Genomic DNA, 19,092 nt, shown 5'->3' with positions numbered 1-19,092 from the left:
GGAAATGACATATCTTAAAGCCACAAAGTGACACACATTTAGTGTACAGAAGGAACATTTCCTAAATAAAGGACATATATGTTGATGTAGGCTAAACTATGCAATATATATATATTTTTTTTTAACATAATCGATATCAAATATAGCTTATTTTTTAATGGTGTAGGCCAGTCCTCGGCGATAGGTTTACTTCGCTCTCTATAATCCCCGCCCCTTCGAAATTCAGTGCAGCAGTACAGTTTTTGCTGGATTTGGGGGCGGCAGTGCGGATTCTCCCAGTCACTCCCAGCTCTTGTTGCCCAGCCTCTCGTTTGCCCGTTGCGGACTCTCAAGGAGGTGAAGTTCGTTCCTTATTATTTGATTGGTAAGTCAAATAAATGTGCTATTTCAAACAGACGAGTTTATCTCATCACATTGCCAGTTGTGTTGTAATTTTTGCCGAGGTTAGACAGTTTCCGTTACACAGATTGGCTACAAAGCAAATAGGTTACCTAAACTTACTGGGAGATGATGGAAAAATTTGAAATCAAGCAAATATGAAATCGTGACTCACGTATATAGGCATACGATTTAAACTATGTTTTGTCGGTCTTTGTTTTTTTTTTTCATAGGCCTGCGCAATTAACACCATTAGACATGTTGATGTTGTAGGCCTACTGTTCATTTCAGAAATACCTTTATTTAAAGGCATATTTTATACATTATGCGCAATTTGGATTATATTTCATTTGTATAGTGTCTGATATCGATTTCCATGGTGTTCTGTGACTTCCATTATGGGTGGAATAACGGTAGAGTAGAATGGATGCAAACAGGCGTGGTCGTGCGGATCTGTGGCGCTGCGCGGAAGGTAGCCCAGGGTGATGCTGCGAGGGCAATGATTTAGCACGTTTGTTTATTCTGTACAGTTCGAAAGACAGGCTAACTGTGGCATTAACATTATGTTTGAGTTAGGTTGTACACAATAACAAAAAATCCCCCCATTTTATGGTCCTTGGTTTACGTGGTGCGTAATTGTTGATTGATGATTTTGAGTTATTGATATAGACAATATTACTCATTTTAGGTGAAGTGTATCGGTTGTTGAAATGGCCGCAGAAGGCTAATATTAGGTTGGCAGCTACAATATTTAATTGCATGATGCGATGATGATACAGTAACTATCAAAACGTAAGTGGTCGGCTCCTCCTCAAAACATAACTTGAAGCGAGACATGAAGCGTCACCTTCATGGTTTTCTTTAGTATGTGCTAATGATCAAATACTTTACATGTATCTCGTCAACCTGTCGTTTGTGTCTCCAAGACAATTTTTATTTGGTGGACTGTAAATATTTGCGGTTGATGCTACATGCGGCCTTCTTGTCGTGATGCAGAGGACTCTTCAGCATAAAAACAGCCCAACGTTGCAGCACTAATGCGACCTGGTCGAGTCGAGTCCTCAGTGTCCCAGTCAGAGAAGGACTCAAACAACATTTAAAATGCGAGCAATGAGGGAGAAGAGTAGGTTATACAAAGGGATTTTACTGAGCAAAAAACTCGGGTTCTATAGTAGTGAAGCTATAGGCCTAGGCTACTGCAAGCATCTATTTTTCAAGCAACCACTCCACTCCATATAGCAATGAAAGAAGTCAATAACTTCCTAGTTCCAGTGGTGGCATGTTAGCATGGCCACACTGTGCTTACCTGATTGTCAGTCACAGTGGGAAATTAAGTTGTCAAATATCCACTGTGAAAAACAAAGGAAAACATGCACTGTTAAAGGTGGCATAGGATATAAAGGATTTGTAATAAGACCTTACACTGTGGTTATTCTATGGGACTTCATATTACTGAATCAGTACTTTTTCTAAACAACATGACTTGAGTGAAATGTTTGGTTCAAGTTATTTGGGGTTTTAATGGTTCTCCGGAAGTGTGTTTCATCAGGCTTTGCATGGCATAGTGGCAATTAAGTGTGGCACTCGGGTAGTGCATTTTCCTATTAGGTTTTGCTTGATGGAGCAGGCTCTTTTCTTAAGACCATTTGCTGTATGCAGACCTAGTGTCTGCCTTCCCCACTCAGCCTTGTCTGAAAGGGCGGGGTCCCTTTGCAATGGGAAAACACTTCACAGTTTGTGAATGCAGAAAGACACAAGCACGCATGCACACACACAACCTATCCATCTGTCTAATATCACACACATGGACGAATGCAAGCACATACACACACATACACAAACACAAGACGCATTAAAGCATCTTTATAAGCTCTAAAACTTGTTGTTTGTTTAAAATTGGACCAACATTTGAATGAGTTTCCAACTTAGCCTTGTACACATACAGTGTGCAGTCACATGTGGAACGTTTGTGTCTCACTGAACATATAATAGGGGTGAAGATGGTGTAAAGGCCTTTAATCACTCATGTTCCTACCAGCAGACACAGTTCTTTTTGTCTTTTGTTTTTCTCAGTTTGAGTGTCCGTGCAGCTACACCAATGTTGTTGCATTAGCCTCTCATGTCAATTGAGTTCACTGTGTAGCAGGTGCATAAAACCAAGGCATCCCTTTCAATGAGTATCATTTGTTCAGGGAGCAGTGGAACAATTATTTATATGTGCCCTGATGGTTTCACAATAAATACATCAGTTGTGTTAAGGAGAGATTATTTTCAGAGTTCTGTCTTGAATTGACCTTCAGGCTCCATTTTCCCCAAACTCTCCTTTACATTATATGCTCATCCAGTCAAATGACTGATAAAACAGTCATGCTCAAACTGCATGTCCCCTCCACTGGAAGCAAACGGCCATTTTACCCACTGGCCCTTTTGAACTACAAACTGCTTTTAAAATCTTCTACTTGTTCGAAATAGATAGTCCTGTCTTAAAGGCATCTTAAGAATCAATTATTAAGAAGACAATGAATGTCATGACATAAACTGATACCTGGTGTGTTTGGGGCTGTTATTCGAAATGGACACAACAGCATGTGTTATAGTGAAACAGGTGGTGGAGAGGGTGGTATCCTGTTTTCTATCAGGGCAGGCGATGGTCAGTAAAAAAGGAGGGGAATGGGGGAGCGGAGGGAGGGAGGGGGGGGGGGCTGGGGGACAGCTGCCACCACAGGGGTGACAGGTGAGGGCCACTGTGTGTGTGTGTGTGGGTGCGTGTGGTTGTGCGTGTGCGTGCGGCTGGTAGCCTAGCAGTAAAGAGCGTTGGGCCAGTAACTTAAAGGTCGCTGGTTTGAATATCTGAGCCGGTCAAAAATCGTCCGAAGTGCCCTTGAGCAAGGCACTTAATTGTAATTGCTCCTGTAAGTCGCTCTGGATACAAGCGTTGACTAAAATGTAAAAGTAAAAAAATAAATGGTTGGGTGATGGTGTATACATTGTTTTGGGAGTGGTCAGCCAACTGGACGTGCTTGGGCCACCTCCCCCTCAGTAGGACTGTCAAACATCTCAGCCATGGCAAGCATGTTTCCACAGCTGTGTCTGTTAGGCTGATAGGAATTGACGCTCTTATTTCAAAGACTGAGAATACCTAGAGACTGAGCCATTTGTCTTGTAGCCTCCCCAGTGCCGTTTTTGTGTCTAAAATACCAGGCCATTTAAAAGGATGGAATTTCTTGAAATTAGTAGTAATAGTTTAGTCATTTTCATTGTGTTATTCAGTTCTTTTCATCCATAAGGTGATACTATGAGTATTTAGGAAACAACACTGAGTAGATTAAGGAAAATAGAACAAAACATACGCCAATGTTTGGACTGGGGCATAACTGAAGGCAAATAGTTGATAGCATACTGTACTCTCTGTTATCTAAGCCCGAACAAAAGTAGCGGAAATGACAGACCCCTTGGGAGTGGGCGAGAACCATGCGCGGCAGCAGTAGCCCCAAATAGTTTTACTCTTTCCCAATTCTCCCCTGGATACTTGATACACATTTGTTTCCATGATTTGCCCCTAAGTGCCCTAACTCAATATCTGTCCTGTGAGGTAGAAGCACAGCAAAGACTGTGTTGGGTTGATGTTTTGTCCTTCCTAACCTCAATTGGGGCCTATAGCACCTTGAAAGCATTAGTAATACGTATTGTTTTTGGTAAGGATGAGTTACACAGCGACAAGCTTTCCTTGCATTGCTGATACGGGCTCCGAGTTGTATTTTATTCAGATCACTTACTGTTTCGACACATTAGCCATTTACACAGCTGGCTTAGAACCAAGAGAACCAAAGGAATTCTGATGGAGTGTCCTGCCCAAGGGTGCACAGCTGGGGACACCGAGACTTCACTCCTCTGACTGACCCTGCAGTAAGAAGTTGTCTTGAATGTTGGCTGTATGAGTCATATACATAATGAAATAATATAATCAATCAATCTCATTTGGTAGCAGTGCTCATCTAGAACCAAATAGTGAATGATGTGTCTAACTCTTGTTCAACTTTAGCTCATTTGCAATGGATTGTCATGTCATTCAAAATGTAGATTTGCAACTGGGCTAGTCTCTTGGAAAGGGATAAGTGTCCTTTTTTGTGCTTTAATTTGTGCCACGGCTGTAATGACATTATGCCGTCCTTTGTTTGTCGTGGTCTATCTCTTGTTCAACGGCATTCGTGCATGTTCTAAAAGCACTAACGCCCTGGACCAGCGCTATCCATGGTCTATCATTCTTGGCTGGAGGGGGAAGTTGTTGAAGAGTCTCTGGAAAAGATGAGGTAATTCTAAGAGGATGCATTTCCCAGGTCATGAACCTCCTATCACTTGTGTTCCCCCATTTCCCACGTCTCTGTGCCACGAAAGCAGGAAATCATAACCTGGTTCCACTGGTGCAGTTTCCATGTCATGTGGCTTGTTGTCACTACACAGCTGAAGGGCAGCATCCATCTTGGCTCCCTATACTCTCTCAAGCAATTTCAATACCAGCCACATTTAGCGTATGATTCATGTGTGAATAGATAATTCTTGATTCCCTACAGTTTTGACTAAGCCAAACAGGTAGTCATTTATAGAACTTAGTTAGACGTTTAATTCCACCTGTTGCATAAAGCTGTCATGGGCCGCGTTCAGACAGAAATGTTCTATCCTCCAAATACATATTTAGCATACTGTTTTTCTATGGGGGTTGACGGACAACGGAAAGATTTTTTCTTACGTAGGTCAGAACTTTAAATGAGGTTGAAGTTCTAACGGATAGATGCTTAATTCGTTGTTTCCACGAAGACATGCAAACAAGAATATTTGGAGGAAGACACACAAAAGGTTAAATGAAATGCACAGTATCCTCACCTCCCATCTTAGTAAGTGAGTAAGCCTTGTCTGAGCCAGAACGGCCCATAGGGGCAGGAGCCTTCCTCCTGTTTCTACTGCGTGAGGCAGCTTGATGTACAGGTACACCTGCTGGACAGGATGCTAGTCTGTCGCAAGGCTTTACCCCCAATCTATCTTGTTAAAGAAATAGTTCACACACAGATGATTTTATCTACTTCCCCAGAGTGAGATCAACTCGTGGATACTGTTTTTAGGTATCTGCGTCCAGTATGAAAGAAGTGAGTGATAGTTTGCTAGCTTTTCCTGTAGACTTTTCCAGTCATTGTGCTAATGCTAGTTAGCAATTGAGGAAATGCTAGTTAGCAACTTCCTTCGAACTGCACGCAGATACATCTCATTGCAAAAATCAATCAATCAAAAATAATTTGTATTTCAGATAGTATTTACATCACAGAAACTGAAAAGTAATAATTAGGCCATTTTTAGATAATTACCATTTTAGCAGGTCGTTTTTATGCAAATATAAATAACAAGTCAACAGTAAAATAAAGCAGAACCCATTATTCTTGTATCTGTTTTGTTACTGAGATACAGTGTATTCGGAAAGTATTCAGACACCTTTCTTTTCACACATTTTGTTACGTTATAGCCTTAATCTAAAATGGATTCAATCGTTTTCTCAGTCATCAATCTACACAAAATACCCCATAATGACAAAGCAAAAACAGGTTTTCATCAAGGATCTCTCTATACTTTGATCCGTTCATCTTTCCCTCGATCTGGACATGTCTCCCAGTCCCTGCCGCTGAAAAACATCCCCCACAGCATGATGCTGCCACCACCATGCTTTACCGTAGAGATGTTATTGGCCAGGTGGTGTCTGGTTTCCTCCAGACGTGATGCAAGACATTCAGGCCAAAGAGTTCAATCTTGGTTTCATCAGACTAGAATCTTGTTTCTCGTGGTCTTAGAGTCCTTTAGGTGCCTTTTGGCAAACTCCAAGCAGGCTGTCATGTGCCTTTTACTGAGGAGTGGCTTCCATCTGGCCACTCTACCATAAAGGCCTGATTGGTGGAATGATGCACAGATGGTTGTTCTTCTGGAAGTTTCTCCCATCTCCACAGAGGAACTCTATCAGAGTGACCATCAGGTTCTTGGTCACCTCCCTGACCAAGGCTCTTCGCCCCCAATTGCTCAGTTTGGCCGGGTGGCCAGCTCTAGGAAGAGTCTTGGTGGTTCCAATCTTCTTCCATTTAAGAATGATGGAGGCCACTGTATTTCTTGGGGACCTTAAATGCTGCAGACATTTTTTGGTACCCTTCCCCAGATCTGTGCGTCAAAACAATCCTGTCTCAGAGCTCTACTGACAATTCCTTCAACCTCATGGCTTGGTTTTTGCTCTGACATGCACAGTCAACTGTGGGACCTTATATAGACAGGTGTGTGCCTTTCCAAATCATGTCCAATCAATTAAATTTACCACAGGTGGACTCCAATCAAGTTGTAGAAACATCTCAAAGATGATCAATGGAAACGGGATTCACCTGAGCTAAATTGCGAGTCTCATAGCAAATGGTCTGAATATTTACGTAAATAAAGTATTTCTAAAAACGTGTTTTCGCTTTGTTATTATGGGGTATTGTGAGTATATTGATGAGGATTTAAAAAAAAATCAATTTTAGAATAAGTCTGTGACAAAAATGTGAGAAAAGTGAAGGGGTCTGAATACTTTACGAATGCACTGTACATGGGCCAGAAGAACAGGTTCATTCACTTGATTGAAGACAGTTAGGTTGGGGACATTTAAGTCAAATGCTTGCTACTTTAGGCAACAACTACATCTGTATTCTCACTTTGGGGCTCGTCTGCATGTGAAGAAAGACACATCCGTATCATAGCGTCTAGGACCAATGGAGAAAAAACAGCTAACATTTTCCAGAGGTTTTTGTCTTCAGGAAATGAAGTCATAATTGTCTGGCATGTGTGACATTTTAAGAGCATGACATTGATGCATAAGAAAAGACAGAGTACTCATTACTGGCTGTCAGAGGCTGGTTTGTCTGATTCGATCACAGTAAGATACTTGCATCTCAATAGTCTACAGTGGCCTCCACACCTCTTCTCCTCTACTTTATCTGTACCAATCCAAAAAAGGACAGGTGAAGGCAATCTGGCTCAATCGTATTAGATCATATGCTTGCATCTTGCCAGTTCTTTCTGATCCGTGCTGAGAGGCAAGCAGCAGAGGATAGTTTTAGACTCTGGAGATGCGTATAGATCAGGGGTGGGCTAATATGGCCCACAGGCCAGATCCGGTCTGCATGCCCATTCAATCAGGCCCATGGGAGGTTTGAGTGAGTTTTTTTGGAGATGGGGAAATTATTGTTTTGGGACTCCAGGCCACACTTGAATATTTAAAACTAGATAGGAAGTATGTAGAAATGATAATGGACCTATATATTTTCAAATAACTGCCCTTTTTCTGGGCTGCAAATTGATTTTAGCAAACAAATCTTTCCCCCAGAAAATCTGTGTGGCCCACCGTTTATTAATTTTTGTCCCGATGTGGCCCTCGAGCCAAAAAGTGTGCCCACCCCTGGTATAGACTGTGTCCTAATCCTTTCCTTGTATATATGACTATCAATTGGTGAAATGACTACATAGAATCTCACTTGTCAGAAGAGACCTAGCCTATACCCCAGTTGGGACCCAGAACACATTTTCAAATATATTGTTTAGTTACTGTAAAATGGTGATGCACAAAGGTATTTCTCCATTCAAAAAATAGGTTTGGTTCTCAACCCTGCACAACTGTTGTCCATACTCTTTGTTATCCCACTGGCTTTGTCATTCATCTTGCAAATAGCTGAACATTACATAATAATAAGAGCTTTGGATGTGTGCTTTTACCAACAGTATACTGGATAGCCATTAGCACATTTGAAACTGAAAACTGAACATCTTGCAGCTGTTGTAGCAAGACATTTCTCAGATCAATTTTCTCAGATTAATGTTGGTTTATTATTTAAGGATGCATGTCAGTAGAAACTGCAGACAAGTACAATTTATTTAAAAAAAGATCACCCTTTTAAGAATGGATCGTAACATTCATGTAGCTCATATGAAAATTTAAAAAAAATGTATTTTTTTTTGAATGTGTGTTTTCTGGACATGGTATACGTCAACAAACTCACTTGAGAAAGGGATTAGCATAGTATGGCATCGACTGTAAATATAATAATGTTGGAGGAGATACGGTCAGCTAATGGGGCTGAGGGAGGCAGGTAACAAAGATCTGATTGGAAGGCTTGGATCTCTTCCTTCATAATCTTAGCATGTGATGCACATGCTTTCAAACATTAATGTCAATAGAAGATTTGCACTCAAACAATTGAGTTACGCAGGCGGATGTCAAAGTAAATGAGGATTCAGGGCTGAGTGAGTCCCTGTATTATGGGGAATCCCCAAGCCTCCCTTCAACCAAAGCCCAATATTATCATCTGGAATTCACATAATTTGCCTTGTTTTTGCACAATTCTACACAATTTAGAAACTATCTAGTTTCAAATCCGACTCTGAGCAATTGTATCTCTTTCAGCACATACGCAGTAGAATATAAATGAGTGCCTTCTGTAAGGGCCTTGTTCTATGTGTGTCATGCTAAAAAGCTGTAGCACAGCTGTAGCAAGCACTTGCGCTAACACACATTCCATGCATGTGTGTCCAGTTAGTAGGAGACCCTCCCAAAATACGATTGCCTGGTATGCTAGTGATGCGTTACAAAAAGCCAGTCATACAGTAATATGGTCAGCTGCAAAACTACATGCCTTGGATAGCATACATGTTTGAATGCACAAAGACTTGAGTGGCATGATGTCTCTCCTGTCGCTTTAAACAGAGGTAGTGAAGGGGGGGCTTAACAATATATGCAATCCGTATCCGTAGCACCAGTATGCGATGCGAGGTGTAGAGCAGCATCTGTGTGGGTGTGTGGAGATACAAAATCAGATTTTGTTGCGTGTGTGTTTGGGAAGGGGATGTGTGATGTAAGAAGGATTGTATGGCTTTATACATTGAAAAAGGGAGAAAGTGTCCATATTTTATGCTCTAGAATGTCCTGCTTGCAAAGGAAATCATCATTGTGTGATTGACATGTAGATTTTAAACATGCATACCCTTGGCTTAGCCCTAGTTTAGAAACACACAGCACTGTCATGGTGAGCTGATGTAGAATGCATGAAAATGACAAACAAATTATGCCAGACGGTTGCTATATCAGGATAGTATGTCCATCATTCCCCTCTTGTCCATACAGCTTTACATGACGGACATTGTGGAGAATAGATGGTAAAATGATAGCTTCAGAGTGAACGGGTCCACACAACAGCCAACTGTTAGATAGCACAAAGGTTTCTGGGTATATAGCGCTCCATGGTGATTTGCCAAGCTAGTATCCAAGCTGTTGCAATTTCTGTTATTGCTCAGAGTGAGGGGGTGGAAGCAGCCTAGTCTCATAGACTAGATGTAGTATAGTAAATGTAAATCTGTGACACTCGATTTAGTTTGGTATGGTTACATAAGACAGAAGGTTACTTAAGGCAAAACCAAATGTAGGGTGGTTGGTTGCGATGGATGACTGGGCGTAATATAACGTGAACGTCTAGCAACATAAAGGTTGCGCGTTGAAATCTAACCAAGGACAACTTTTAGCTAATTAGCAACTTTGCAACTACTTACTACTTTTTAGCTACTTTGCAACGACTTAGCTTGTTAAATTACCCTAACACTAAACTTAAAACCCTTTAACCCCCTACAGTCGATGTCCATGCCCCCGTGGGAAATCTAATTAGCATGATGAAATAAATCCCCATCAAAATCCTTCTGTTTTAAGGTAGAGATATCCGGTTTTTTGCATGGGCTGCGTCTCAATCCAATAGTGCCTTTCTGCATCTGCGGTGGAAGGTGGCCAAGCTACAGTGGTGATTGTCAGACCAGGAGACATCCCGAAAATCGGTTTTCTCATGAAAACGTCTGTAGCGTCCAAACAGTTTGGGCTACACTCTAATATATCTGTTTTTCCATGTCTGAATCTGCCATTCAATGCATATCTATGGGCTAATAGCAGTAAGGCCAAATTAAATGTTTCATCAGAAATACCTAACATTCAAAATCAAATAGTTAAATGATCCTTGGTATGACCATCTTAAAAAATTCTTTCCATATGTTATCTTAGTAGAATCCCCCCCACCATCCCCCAGTTTAGACTCATAAGGATTAACCCTAACCCTAACCTTAACCCCTAACCCCTAGCCTAGTTAATGTTAGCCACCTAGCTAACGTTATCCACAACAAATTGGAATTCGTAAACATATCATAACTTTAGCTAATTCGTAACATATTGGACAAATTGCCATTCATAACATATCATATGAATTGTTATTCATAACATACCATACGAAATGGATGATGGACATCCACAATACATACCATGTGAAACATGACATATCATTGGAGAAACCCACATCTCCATTTACTGGATTTTCATACCATCTGAATAGGGTGTCAATATCATGATACTTTTTCTTGGGGGAGGAGGCAGGTGGGACATTCAGATTCTGAATATACCCCATAGCCTCAGTTTTTTTTTGAATGTATGTAAATAACATGTATTCCATCAATGGAGGTGCCTTGTAACTGGAATGTATCTCTTGTAGCCTGCTCTCATTCTGTGAAGGAAACATGACTTTCTGTAAAAATAAATGGTTAAAATGTTGCCATTTGAAGAGAGAAAATGCTGGTTGATATTCTATGATTGCACCATCTCAGATCAATGTAGATCTCAGTTCCCTAGTGGGTGAAATTGTGTCTGCGAGTGAAATATCATTACATTTATAGTTGAGTCATTGAGCAGATACTCTTAACCAGAGCAACTTATCCAGAGCAACTTACTAAATGGCACATTGACAGATAATTCCCTTAGTCAGCTTGGGGATTAAACTAGCGACCTTTCGGTTACTGGACCAACATTCTTAACCGCTGAACTGGACTGCTTTGCCATAATTCTTAACCTGGGGTGTATTCAAGAAGGTGAAATGTTCAAACTGTTGCTCATAGAAATGTGATGTGTAGAGATGATATTACTCACCTATCCTGAACAAACCCTAGATTTAGTGTGATGAAAGGGCTGTGGGGTGAAGTTTCCCCTAGGTACAGGCTAGGATTAGTTTCCTTTACCCAATCCTAACCCGCCTGGCAAATTATCAGAGCCTCGGGACAACTTCACCCTACTCCGAATGAAAGGGCTGTGGGATGAAAAATGATAATATATCGAACAGAAATGCCAGCCAATAGAGATGAGTCTAAAAGGCCTGCTTTAAATATCCCATAGGTTTGAGCAGCCCTGAGATTGTCGGGAAGGGAGTTCCAAAGGCGTGGTGTGTGGGAGGAGAGAAATAGAGGGAAGGGGGTACTGAGCCTGACTTGATAATTCTAGCAGTTGTGAGAGCCTTTGGAAGAGGAGGACACCTAGTGGTGGTATGGTAGGGCTTTGTAGTGTTTCTTCTTCTTCGAGAGAGGATGGCTACCCACTGGGCACAGATGTCAGTTCAACATCTCTTTTTGATTTACATTTGGTTGAGTTGTCAACTCATGTGAATTCAATGTGAAATCAACAAAACGTGTCACCATGTCATTGGATTTAAAGTTGACTGAAAGACTAAATTCCCTTACGTTGATGACTTTTTGCAAATCCAATCAGTTTTCCATGTTGATTCAATGGTATCACATTGACTCTTTTTTTAAACAACATGGAAACATTGGTTCAACCAGTTTTTGCAGAGTGGGTAGTTTCATGTTATTCCTCTCTGAAATTAGTAGATGGAAAGGTCTATAGTGAAATTTACGCTATATTGCAGGCAGGGAGTACATGTCGACTTGCAGGAAAAATCAGTACACACGAAGGAATTTAAGAAACCCAGTAAGTATTTGGCACAAGAACATCATTTTAACAACATAATTCAAATTCTTAAGGTATTTCTTACAAAGAATGAATAGATGAACCTGTATCTACTACCTGACCCCTTACAGTCTGACCTGATGACTGACCTTTGACCTAAACTCACCCAGCAAAAAGTATACCTGTATCTCAATATGAACAATGCATCACTTCTGCATTTGATATTTGCCATATTTTAGGTTTGACGGAAGTCTGTTTTTACATCTTCATGGGATTTTTCCACAGGGTTAGGGAGTGTTTGGAGGGCTCATGTTACCTGTTCCATTAGAGTTGTTCTAGCCCCAGAGGACCCTTATTAGCTCTGCTTTCCTTTCAGGACATTAACACGAAGGCCATTCCCATATCTCCTCCTCCATTTCCTCGAGGGCTGATATCTCCTCTTACATCCAGTAAATGTTAAGATCACTAATGCATAATTGCTAATAAACTTTTTTTCTGAATCCTAGGACTTCTTATGATGATTAAAATGTATCCCCACTTGAATCATTCCATCAAAACAGAACATTTATTTTGTATTTAGAATATGGATGGGTGCCTCCCGAGTGGCGCACTACAGACTCGGGTTCGATCCCAGGCTGTGTCACAGCCGGCCATGACCGGGAGACCCATGAGCCGGTGCACAATTGGCCCAGCGTCGTCCTGGTTATGGGAGGGTTTGGCCGGCCAGGATGTCCTTGTCCCGTCGCGCTCCAGTGACTCCTTGTGGCGGGCTGGGTTCCTGCAAGCTGACTTTCGGTCGCCAGTTGTACGGTGTTTCCTCCGACACATTGGTGTTGCTGGCTTCCGGGTTAAGCGAGCAGTGTGTCAAGAAGCAGTGAGGCTTGGCTGGGTCGTGTTTCAGAGGACGCATGGCTCTCCACCTTCGCTACTCTCGAGTCCATACGGTAGTTGCAGTGATGGGACAAAACTGTAACTACCTATTTGAGAGAAAAAGGGGTAAAAGTGAAAAATATATATAATACGGATGGACATTTTTTATTAAAGAAGACATAAACGATCAGTACAGAGCAGTTGAGCAGAAGTATTATCAATGATTGCCGTAAAGTAATGCTTTTGCATAATTTCAGCCAGTAGTTTTGAATGTTGTGATCATGTGCCAAAACGGGTCCCTGAAGATTTTGCACAATTGTGTTCTACCTCATCTATGCCGTATGATATGTTACGTCCTGCATTTAAAAAAATGTGCATGGTATGTTACAAATTCCAATTCGTACAATATGCTATGGATTTGTAAATTTTTAAGATCCTGGACTACATCTTTAAAATTATTTGAATTATTTTTTATCAAACAAAGACTGAGAACTTGAGAATTTGTATGTTCAGATAACTAGTCAAATATAGACATTAGCTGTGTTGGTAACCAGCTAATGAAATTGGTTGAGTTGAATACTCTTTGTCGGTAATGGCTTGGCAGTCTTAGGAGCAGGTTAGCATTTTTCATGTCATGCAGGCAGCTCTGCAGTGTCAGCACTAGCTGGTACATCTACAAAGTCATAAAATCTGATTTTAAACCTAACCCTTACCTTAACCACACTGCCACCGCCTAACCCTAACCTTAAATGAAGACCAAAAAGCGAATTTTAGTTTTCTGTAATATTTACAATATAGCTAATTTTGACTTTGCGGCTAGCATATCTAGCCGAAATCGCTCAGTTCCGCCTCCAGGACAAGACTCATGGCAATACATGTCAACCTGCACCCTCGGCTACATCACAAATGACACTCTATTCCCTTTATAGTGCACTACTTTGAGCAGGGCCCATAGGGTGCTAGGGAAAAGGAAAAAGGGTGCCATTTGGGACTCATGCCTAGACAGGGGAGGGATAGAGGGGGATACACAAAGTATCAGAGGAGGAGGAAAAGGCTGAGGCAATCTATAGACAACTACTAATGTTTACAGGAAGTGGAGAGCCCTTTGGTTGCAGTTTCTGCTGATGATCATATGCACTTAGAATTGTCTGCTAAGTGGCGAAATGGGTAAAAGGCAGCTGTAGTTACTGTGGAGGCCTCTGGTTAAGGAAATAAAGTATGTACTGTATGTACACTGCTGCTTCCATCAACTGTAGGAGCTGTGATAATAACAACGCCAATGATGACGCCCTCCGTCTCGCTTTCTTTATTATTCTTATTAATTATTATTTATTGTAGGGTATGAGGCCTATTTTCATAAGCATCTGATTGGGAGTATTATTAGTTTATGTATTATATACAGTACCAGTCACAAGTTTGGATACACCTACTCATTCAAGGGGTTTTCTTTATTATTACTATTTTCTACATTGTAGCATAATAGTGAAGATATCAAAACTATGAAATAACACATGGAATCATGTAGTAACCAAAAAAAGTGTTCAAAAAATCAAAATATATTTTATATTTGAGATTCTTTAAAATAGCCACCCTTTGCCTCGATGAAAGCTTTGCACACTCTTGGCATTCTCTCAACCAGCTTCATGAGGAATGATTTTCCAACAGTCTTGAAGGAGTTCCCACATATGCTGAGCACTTGTTGGCTGCTTTCCTTCACTCTGCAGTCCAACTCATCCCAAAATATCTGAATTAGGTTGAGGTCAGGTCATCTGATGCAGCACTCTATCACTCTCCTTGGTCAAATAGCCCTTGCACATCCTGGGGTGTGTTTTGGGTCATTGTCCTGTTGAAAAACAAATGAAAGTCCCACTAAGTGCAAACCAGATGGGATGTCATATCGCTGCCGAATGCTGTGATAGTCATGCTGGGTAAGTGTGCCTTGAATTCTAAATAAAACACTGACAGTGTCACCAGCAAAGAACCCCCACTCCATCACACCTCCTCCTCCATGCTTCATGGTGGGAACCACACATGCTGAGATCATCCGTTCACCTTCTCTGCATCTCACAAAGACATGGCGGTTGGAACCAAAATGTTTACATTTGGACTCAACAGACCATAGGACAGATTTCCACCAGTCGAATGTCCATTGCTCATGTTTCTTCGCCCAAGCAAGTCTCTTCTTCTTATTGGTGTCCTTTAGGAGTGGTTTCTTTGTAGCAATTTGACCATGAAGGCATAATTCACGCAGTCTCCTCTGAACAGTTGATCTTGAGATGTGTCTGTTACTTTAACTCTGTGAAGCATTTATTTGGGCTGCAATCTGAGCTGCAGTTAACTCTAATTAACTTATCCTCAGCAGCAGAGGAACTCTGGCTCTTCCCTTCCTGTGACAGTCCTCATGAGTGCCAGTTTCATCATAGTGCTTGATGGTTTTTGCAACTGCACTTGAAGAAACTTTCAAAGTTCTTGACATTTTCCTGATTGACTGACCTTCATGTCTTAAAGTAACGATAGACTGACGTTTCTCTTTGCTTATTTGAGCTGTTCTTGCCATAATATTGACTTGGTCTTTTTTTTACCAAATAGGGCTATCTTCTGTATACCACCTCTACCTTGTCACGAACCAACTGATTGTCTCAAACGCATTAAGAAGGAAAGAAATTCCACAAATTAACTTTTAACAAGGCACATTCCAGGTGCCTATGTCATGACTACCTCATTAAGCTGGTCATAAGTTTTAGAACACCTACTAATTCAAGTGTTTTTCTTATTTATTTTTACTATTTTCTACATTGTAGAATAATATTAAAGACATAAACATATGAAATAATGCATATGGAATCATGTTGTAACCTAAAAAGTGTTAAACAAATCAAAATATATTTTATATTTGAGATTCTTCAAATAGCAATCCTTTGCCTTGATGACAGGTTTGCAAAGCATCTGAATACTTATGAATAAGATTTTTATTTATTTTTTATTTTTAATACATTAATAAACATTTCTAAAAACCTTTGTCATTATGGTATTGTAGATTGATGATTAATTATATTATTTAATACATTTTAGAATAAGGCTGTAACGTAACAAAATGTGGAAAAAGTGAAGGGTTCTGAATGCTTTCCGAATGCACTGTACATACACGAGTGTTCGTAAAACAAGTTTTGCATGTAAGACACAATCTCAGGTTGTAGTTCAGTTGTTATCTCCATGAACGACCCCGTCTAGCCGTAGTGCTGACTTACACATTTGTCCATTAAAATAACATCAAATCGATCAGAAATACAGTGTAGACATTGTTAATGTTGTAAATGATTATTGTAGCTGGAAATGGCTCATTTTTAATGGAATATCTACATAGGCGTACAGAGGCCCATTTATCTGCAACCATCACTCCTGTGTTCAAATGGCATGTTGTGTTAGCTGATCCAAGTTTATAATTTTAAAAGACTAATAGATCATTAGAAAACATTTTTGCAATTGTGCTCAATTGTGCACCGTGGCCTCCCATTCCTCTTTCTATTCTGGTTATAGACCGTTTGCGCTGTTATGTGACTGGAGTAGTGCACAGCGTTGAATGAGATCTTCAGTTTCCTGGCAATATCTCACATAGAATAGCCTTCATTTCTCAGAACAAGAATAGACTGACAATTTTCAGAAGAAAGTGTTTTGTTTCTGGACATTTTGAGCCTGTAATCTAACCCAGATACTCAACTAGTCTAAAGAAGGCCTGTTTTATTGCTTCTTTAATCAGAACAACAGTTTTTAGCTGTGCTAACATAACTGAAAAATGGTTTTCTAATGATCAATTAGCCTTTTAAAATGATAAACTTGGAGTAGCTAACACAACGTTCCATTGTTACACAGGAGTGATGGTTGCTGATAATGGGCCTCTACGCCCATGTAGATATTCTATAAAAAAGCTGTCGTTTCCAGCTACAATAGCCATTTACAACATTAACAATGTCTACACTGTATTTCTGATCAATTTGAACATGATACCATCCGGTATCAATACATTTATTTCAAATAAAGCACTCTGGACTTTCAGGGTAGCTATATTTACAAATGGGAATATCATAATTTTGAAACTAATGCTGCCATCAACTTAATATACATCACAGAAGACTGAAATAGAACAAAACATATGAATAACATTCAACCCATGAGGTCAAAAGAGGGTGCTTTTGGTCATTGACTGCAGGAAAGGGCTACCCTGAATGATTGTGGTATATTTGATAGAAAACGATCTGTAGAAGTGAGTCTCGGGTTTTACCAGAAGATGGCACTGTGTGTCTTGATTAGTTTGTCCTTAGGCAGCAGCAAAACATTGTTGGCTAATTCACTTTGAGTGGGGAAACACTGTTGTCTCCATTTCCCTATAATGAATGTAATTTCTATTATGACAAAATGCCATTGTCATTCAGTTTCTCACTTTTCACATATCTATAATTGGGTTTAAATCCTTGACATATTTGGAAAATGTGATTAAACCAAGAGATAGACATTGTGTACTATTGCTTGGTTTGTCTACCTATGAACCATGTTTAGGCAGCCAATCGAAAGTATAGCGTGATACATCGGGCTGAAATCTTATTGAAAATATCCCCATAGTTCTGCTCTTATACAATGGCTGCATTCCAGGTCATCTTTTCTGCAGTCATGCTGCACAGATGATCAGATCTCACAACCACATTAATATGATACAGCAATCTTCTGCGATGCACAGCATGACTGCATAAAGACGACTTGGAACGCCATCTACAATATGTAATTCCACCTCTCAGTGAAGTGTACCCCAGGCACAGAACTAGAATCAGATATCCCTCCCCCAACCCATTATAAAGGGGAAAATGCTAAACTGACCCAAGATCAGCATCTAGGGGCAACTTCACCCTAAACCTAATACAGCCCTGCTGTCCTAACTGAATGTAGCATGTATGTGAACATGTCTCTCTTTGTCTGTGTTTGCAGGGCTTCATCAGAAGCCACTGATGAGGAAATATAATCGGTGAAAAGGTCAAAGGTGAAAGGTCAAGATGACGACAGTGGCCGCGGAATATGAGCACATGGAGATCACGCAGCAGTACAGCAGCAGCGACACGGTCAACAACCGCTGGGATGATGAGTGGGACAACGAGAACAGCTCAGCTCGCCTGTTCGAGCGCTCGCGCATCAAGGCCCTGGCAGGTGAGTGAGGCAGAGAGGAGAGGAGTTAGTGCCAAGAAGGATAACCCCTGTTGTTGGCATTGCATTCACTTCATCTCATAGAATAACAATGGTTGTATGATGATGTACACTTACCTTCGGTTGAAATACTATTCAAAATAGTGGAGCTGTGCTTGCCTGATGCAATGAAACCAATAAAAATGATGGCAAAAGTGCATACCCCACCCACCTGGCACTCCAGGCAGGCAAAGCAAACGCTCAAGGTAGATGTTGGCAGACAGATACAGGAAGATAGGGAAGAAACCTCTTTGAAACTGCCCGGCGACCACATCATTCATTTGTATATAGATCAATGTGTGTTGAGAAATTCAACTGAGAAAATAAACAACTATAATTTGGGGCAATTATTGTTGGTGGATTGACATGACATTTGGTAATAGTAGAATTGTTGTGACTTTCTATCATTGAGCTGTTTTAAATGAGAGATTAGATACAAAATCCCCATGGCAAAGTCACCTAGGCTTACTGGAACAGAGAGCGTTTCATTAGGTAAATGCCTGTGCAGAACCAGCAGCAAACCCTGCAATTGAGCAAAATGTTTTGACAAGAGAGAAAAAATGATCAAAAATAGAAAGTGTTCCTTGGTTTCTCTTCTTGCTGGCCTGAGACCGCAAGCTGTTTTGAGAACTCGAAAAAAAAGCCCTTGGCATTCCGATGAGCATCCTGCTTCTCACATGACTGTGTTTTCCTGCATTCCTGCCCAGTGGAGCATACGCCTCTCACCCAACTCCACTTGCTGCAGTCAAGAGTGTCTTCAATGGCTGCATGAACATGTACCTACTAGAGGCCCTTCA

General features: G+C 40.7%; 1 protein-coding gene across 1 annotated transcript in view; it reads left to right on the top strand.

Annotated features, from left to right (window-relative positions):
* Positions 1-257: 257 nt before the first annotated feature.
* Positions 258-19,092, top strand: part of LOC135539477 (spectrin beta chain, non-erythrocytic 1-like) — a 94,582-nt gene continuing 75,747 nt past the window's right edge. Inside the window, exons 1-2 of the mRNA XM_064965376.1 lie at positions 258-364; positions 18,044-18,259. Of these exons, the coding sequence (XP_064821448.1) occupies positions 18,109-18,259 (151 nt within the window). The 5' untranslated portion in view covers positions 258-364; positions 18,044-18,108. The remainder of the gene's footprint in view (positions 365-18,043; positions 18,260-19,092) is intronic.

Source organism: Oncorhynchus masou, chromosome 5 (assembly GCF_036934945.1).
Source record: "Oncorhynchus masou masou isolate Uvic2021 chromosome 5, UVic_Omas_1.1, whole genome shotgun sequence".
Classification (NCBI taxonomy): domain Eukaryota; kingdom Metazoa; phylum Chordata; class Actinopteri; order Salmoniformes; family Salmonidae; genus Oncorhynchus; species Oncorhynchus masou.
This window is presented reverse-complemented; position numbering and strand designations above follow the sequence as displayed.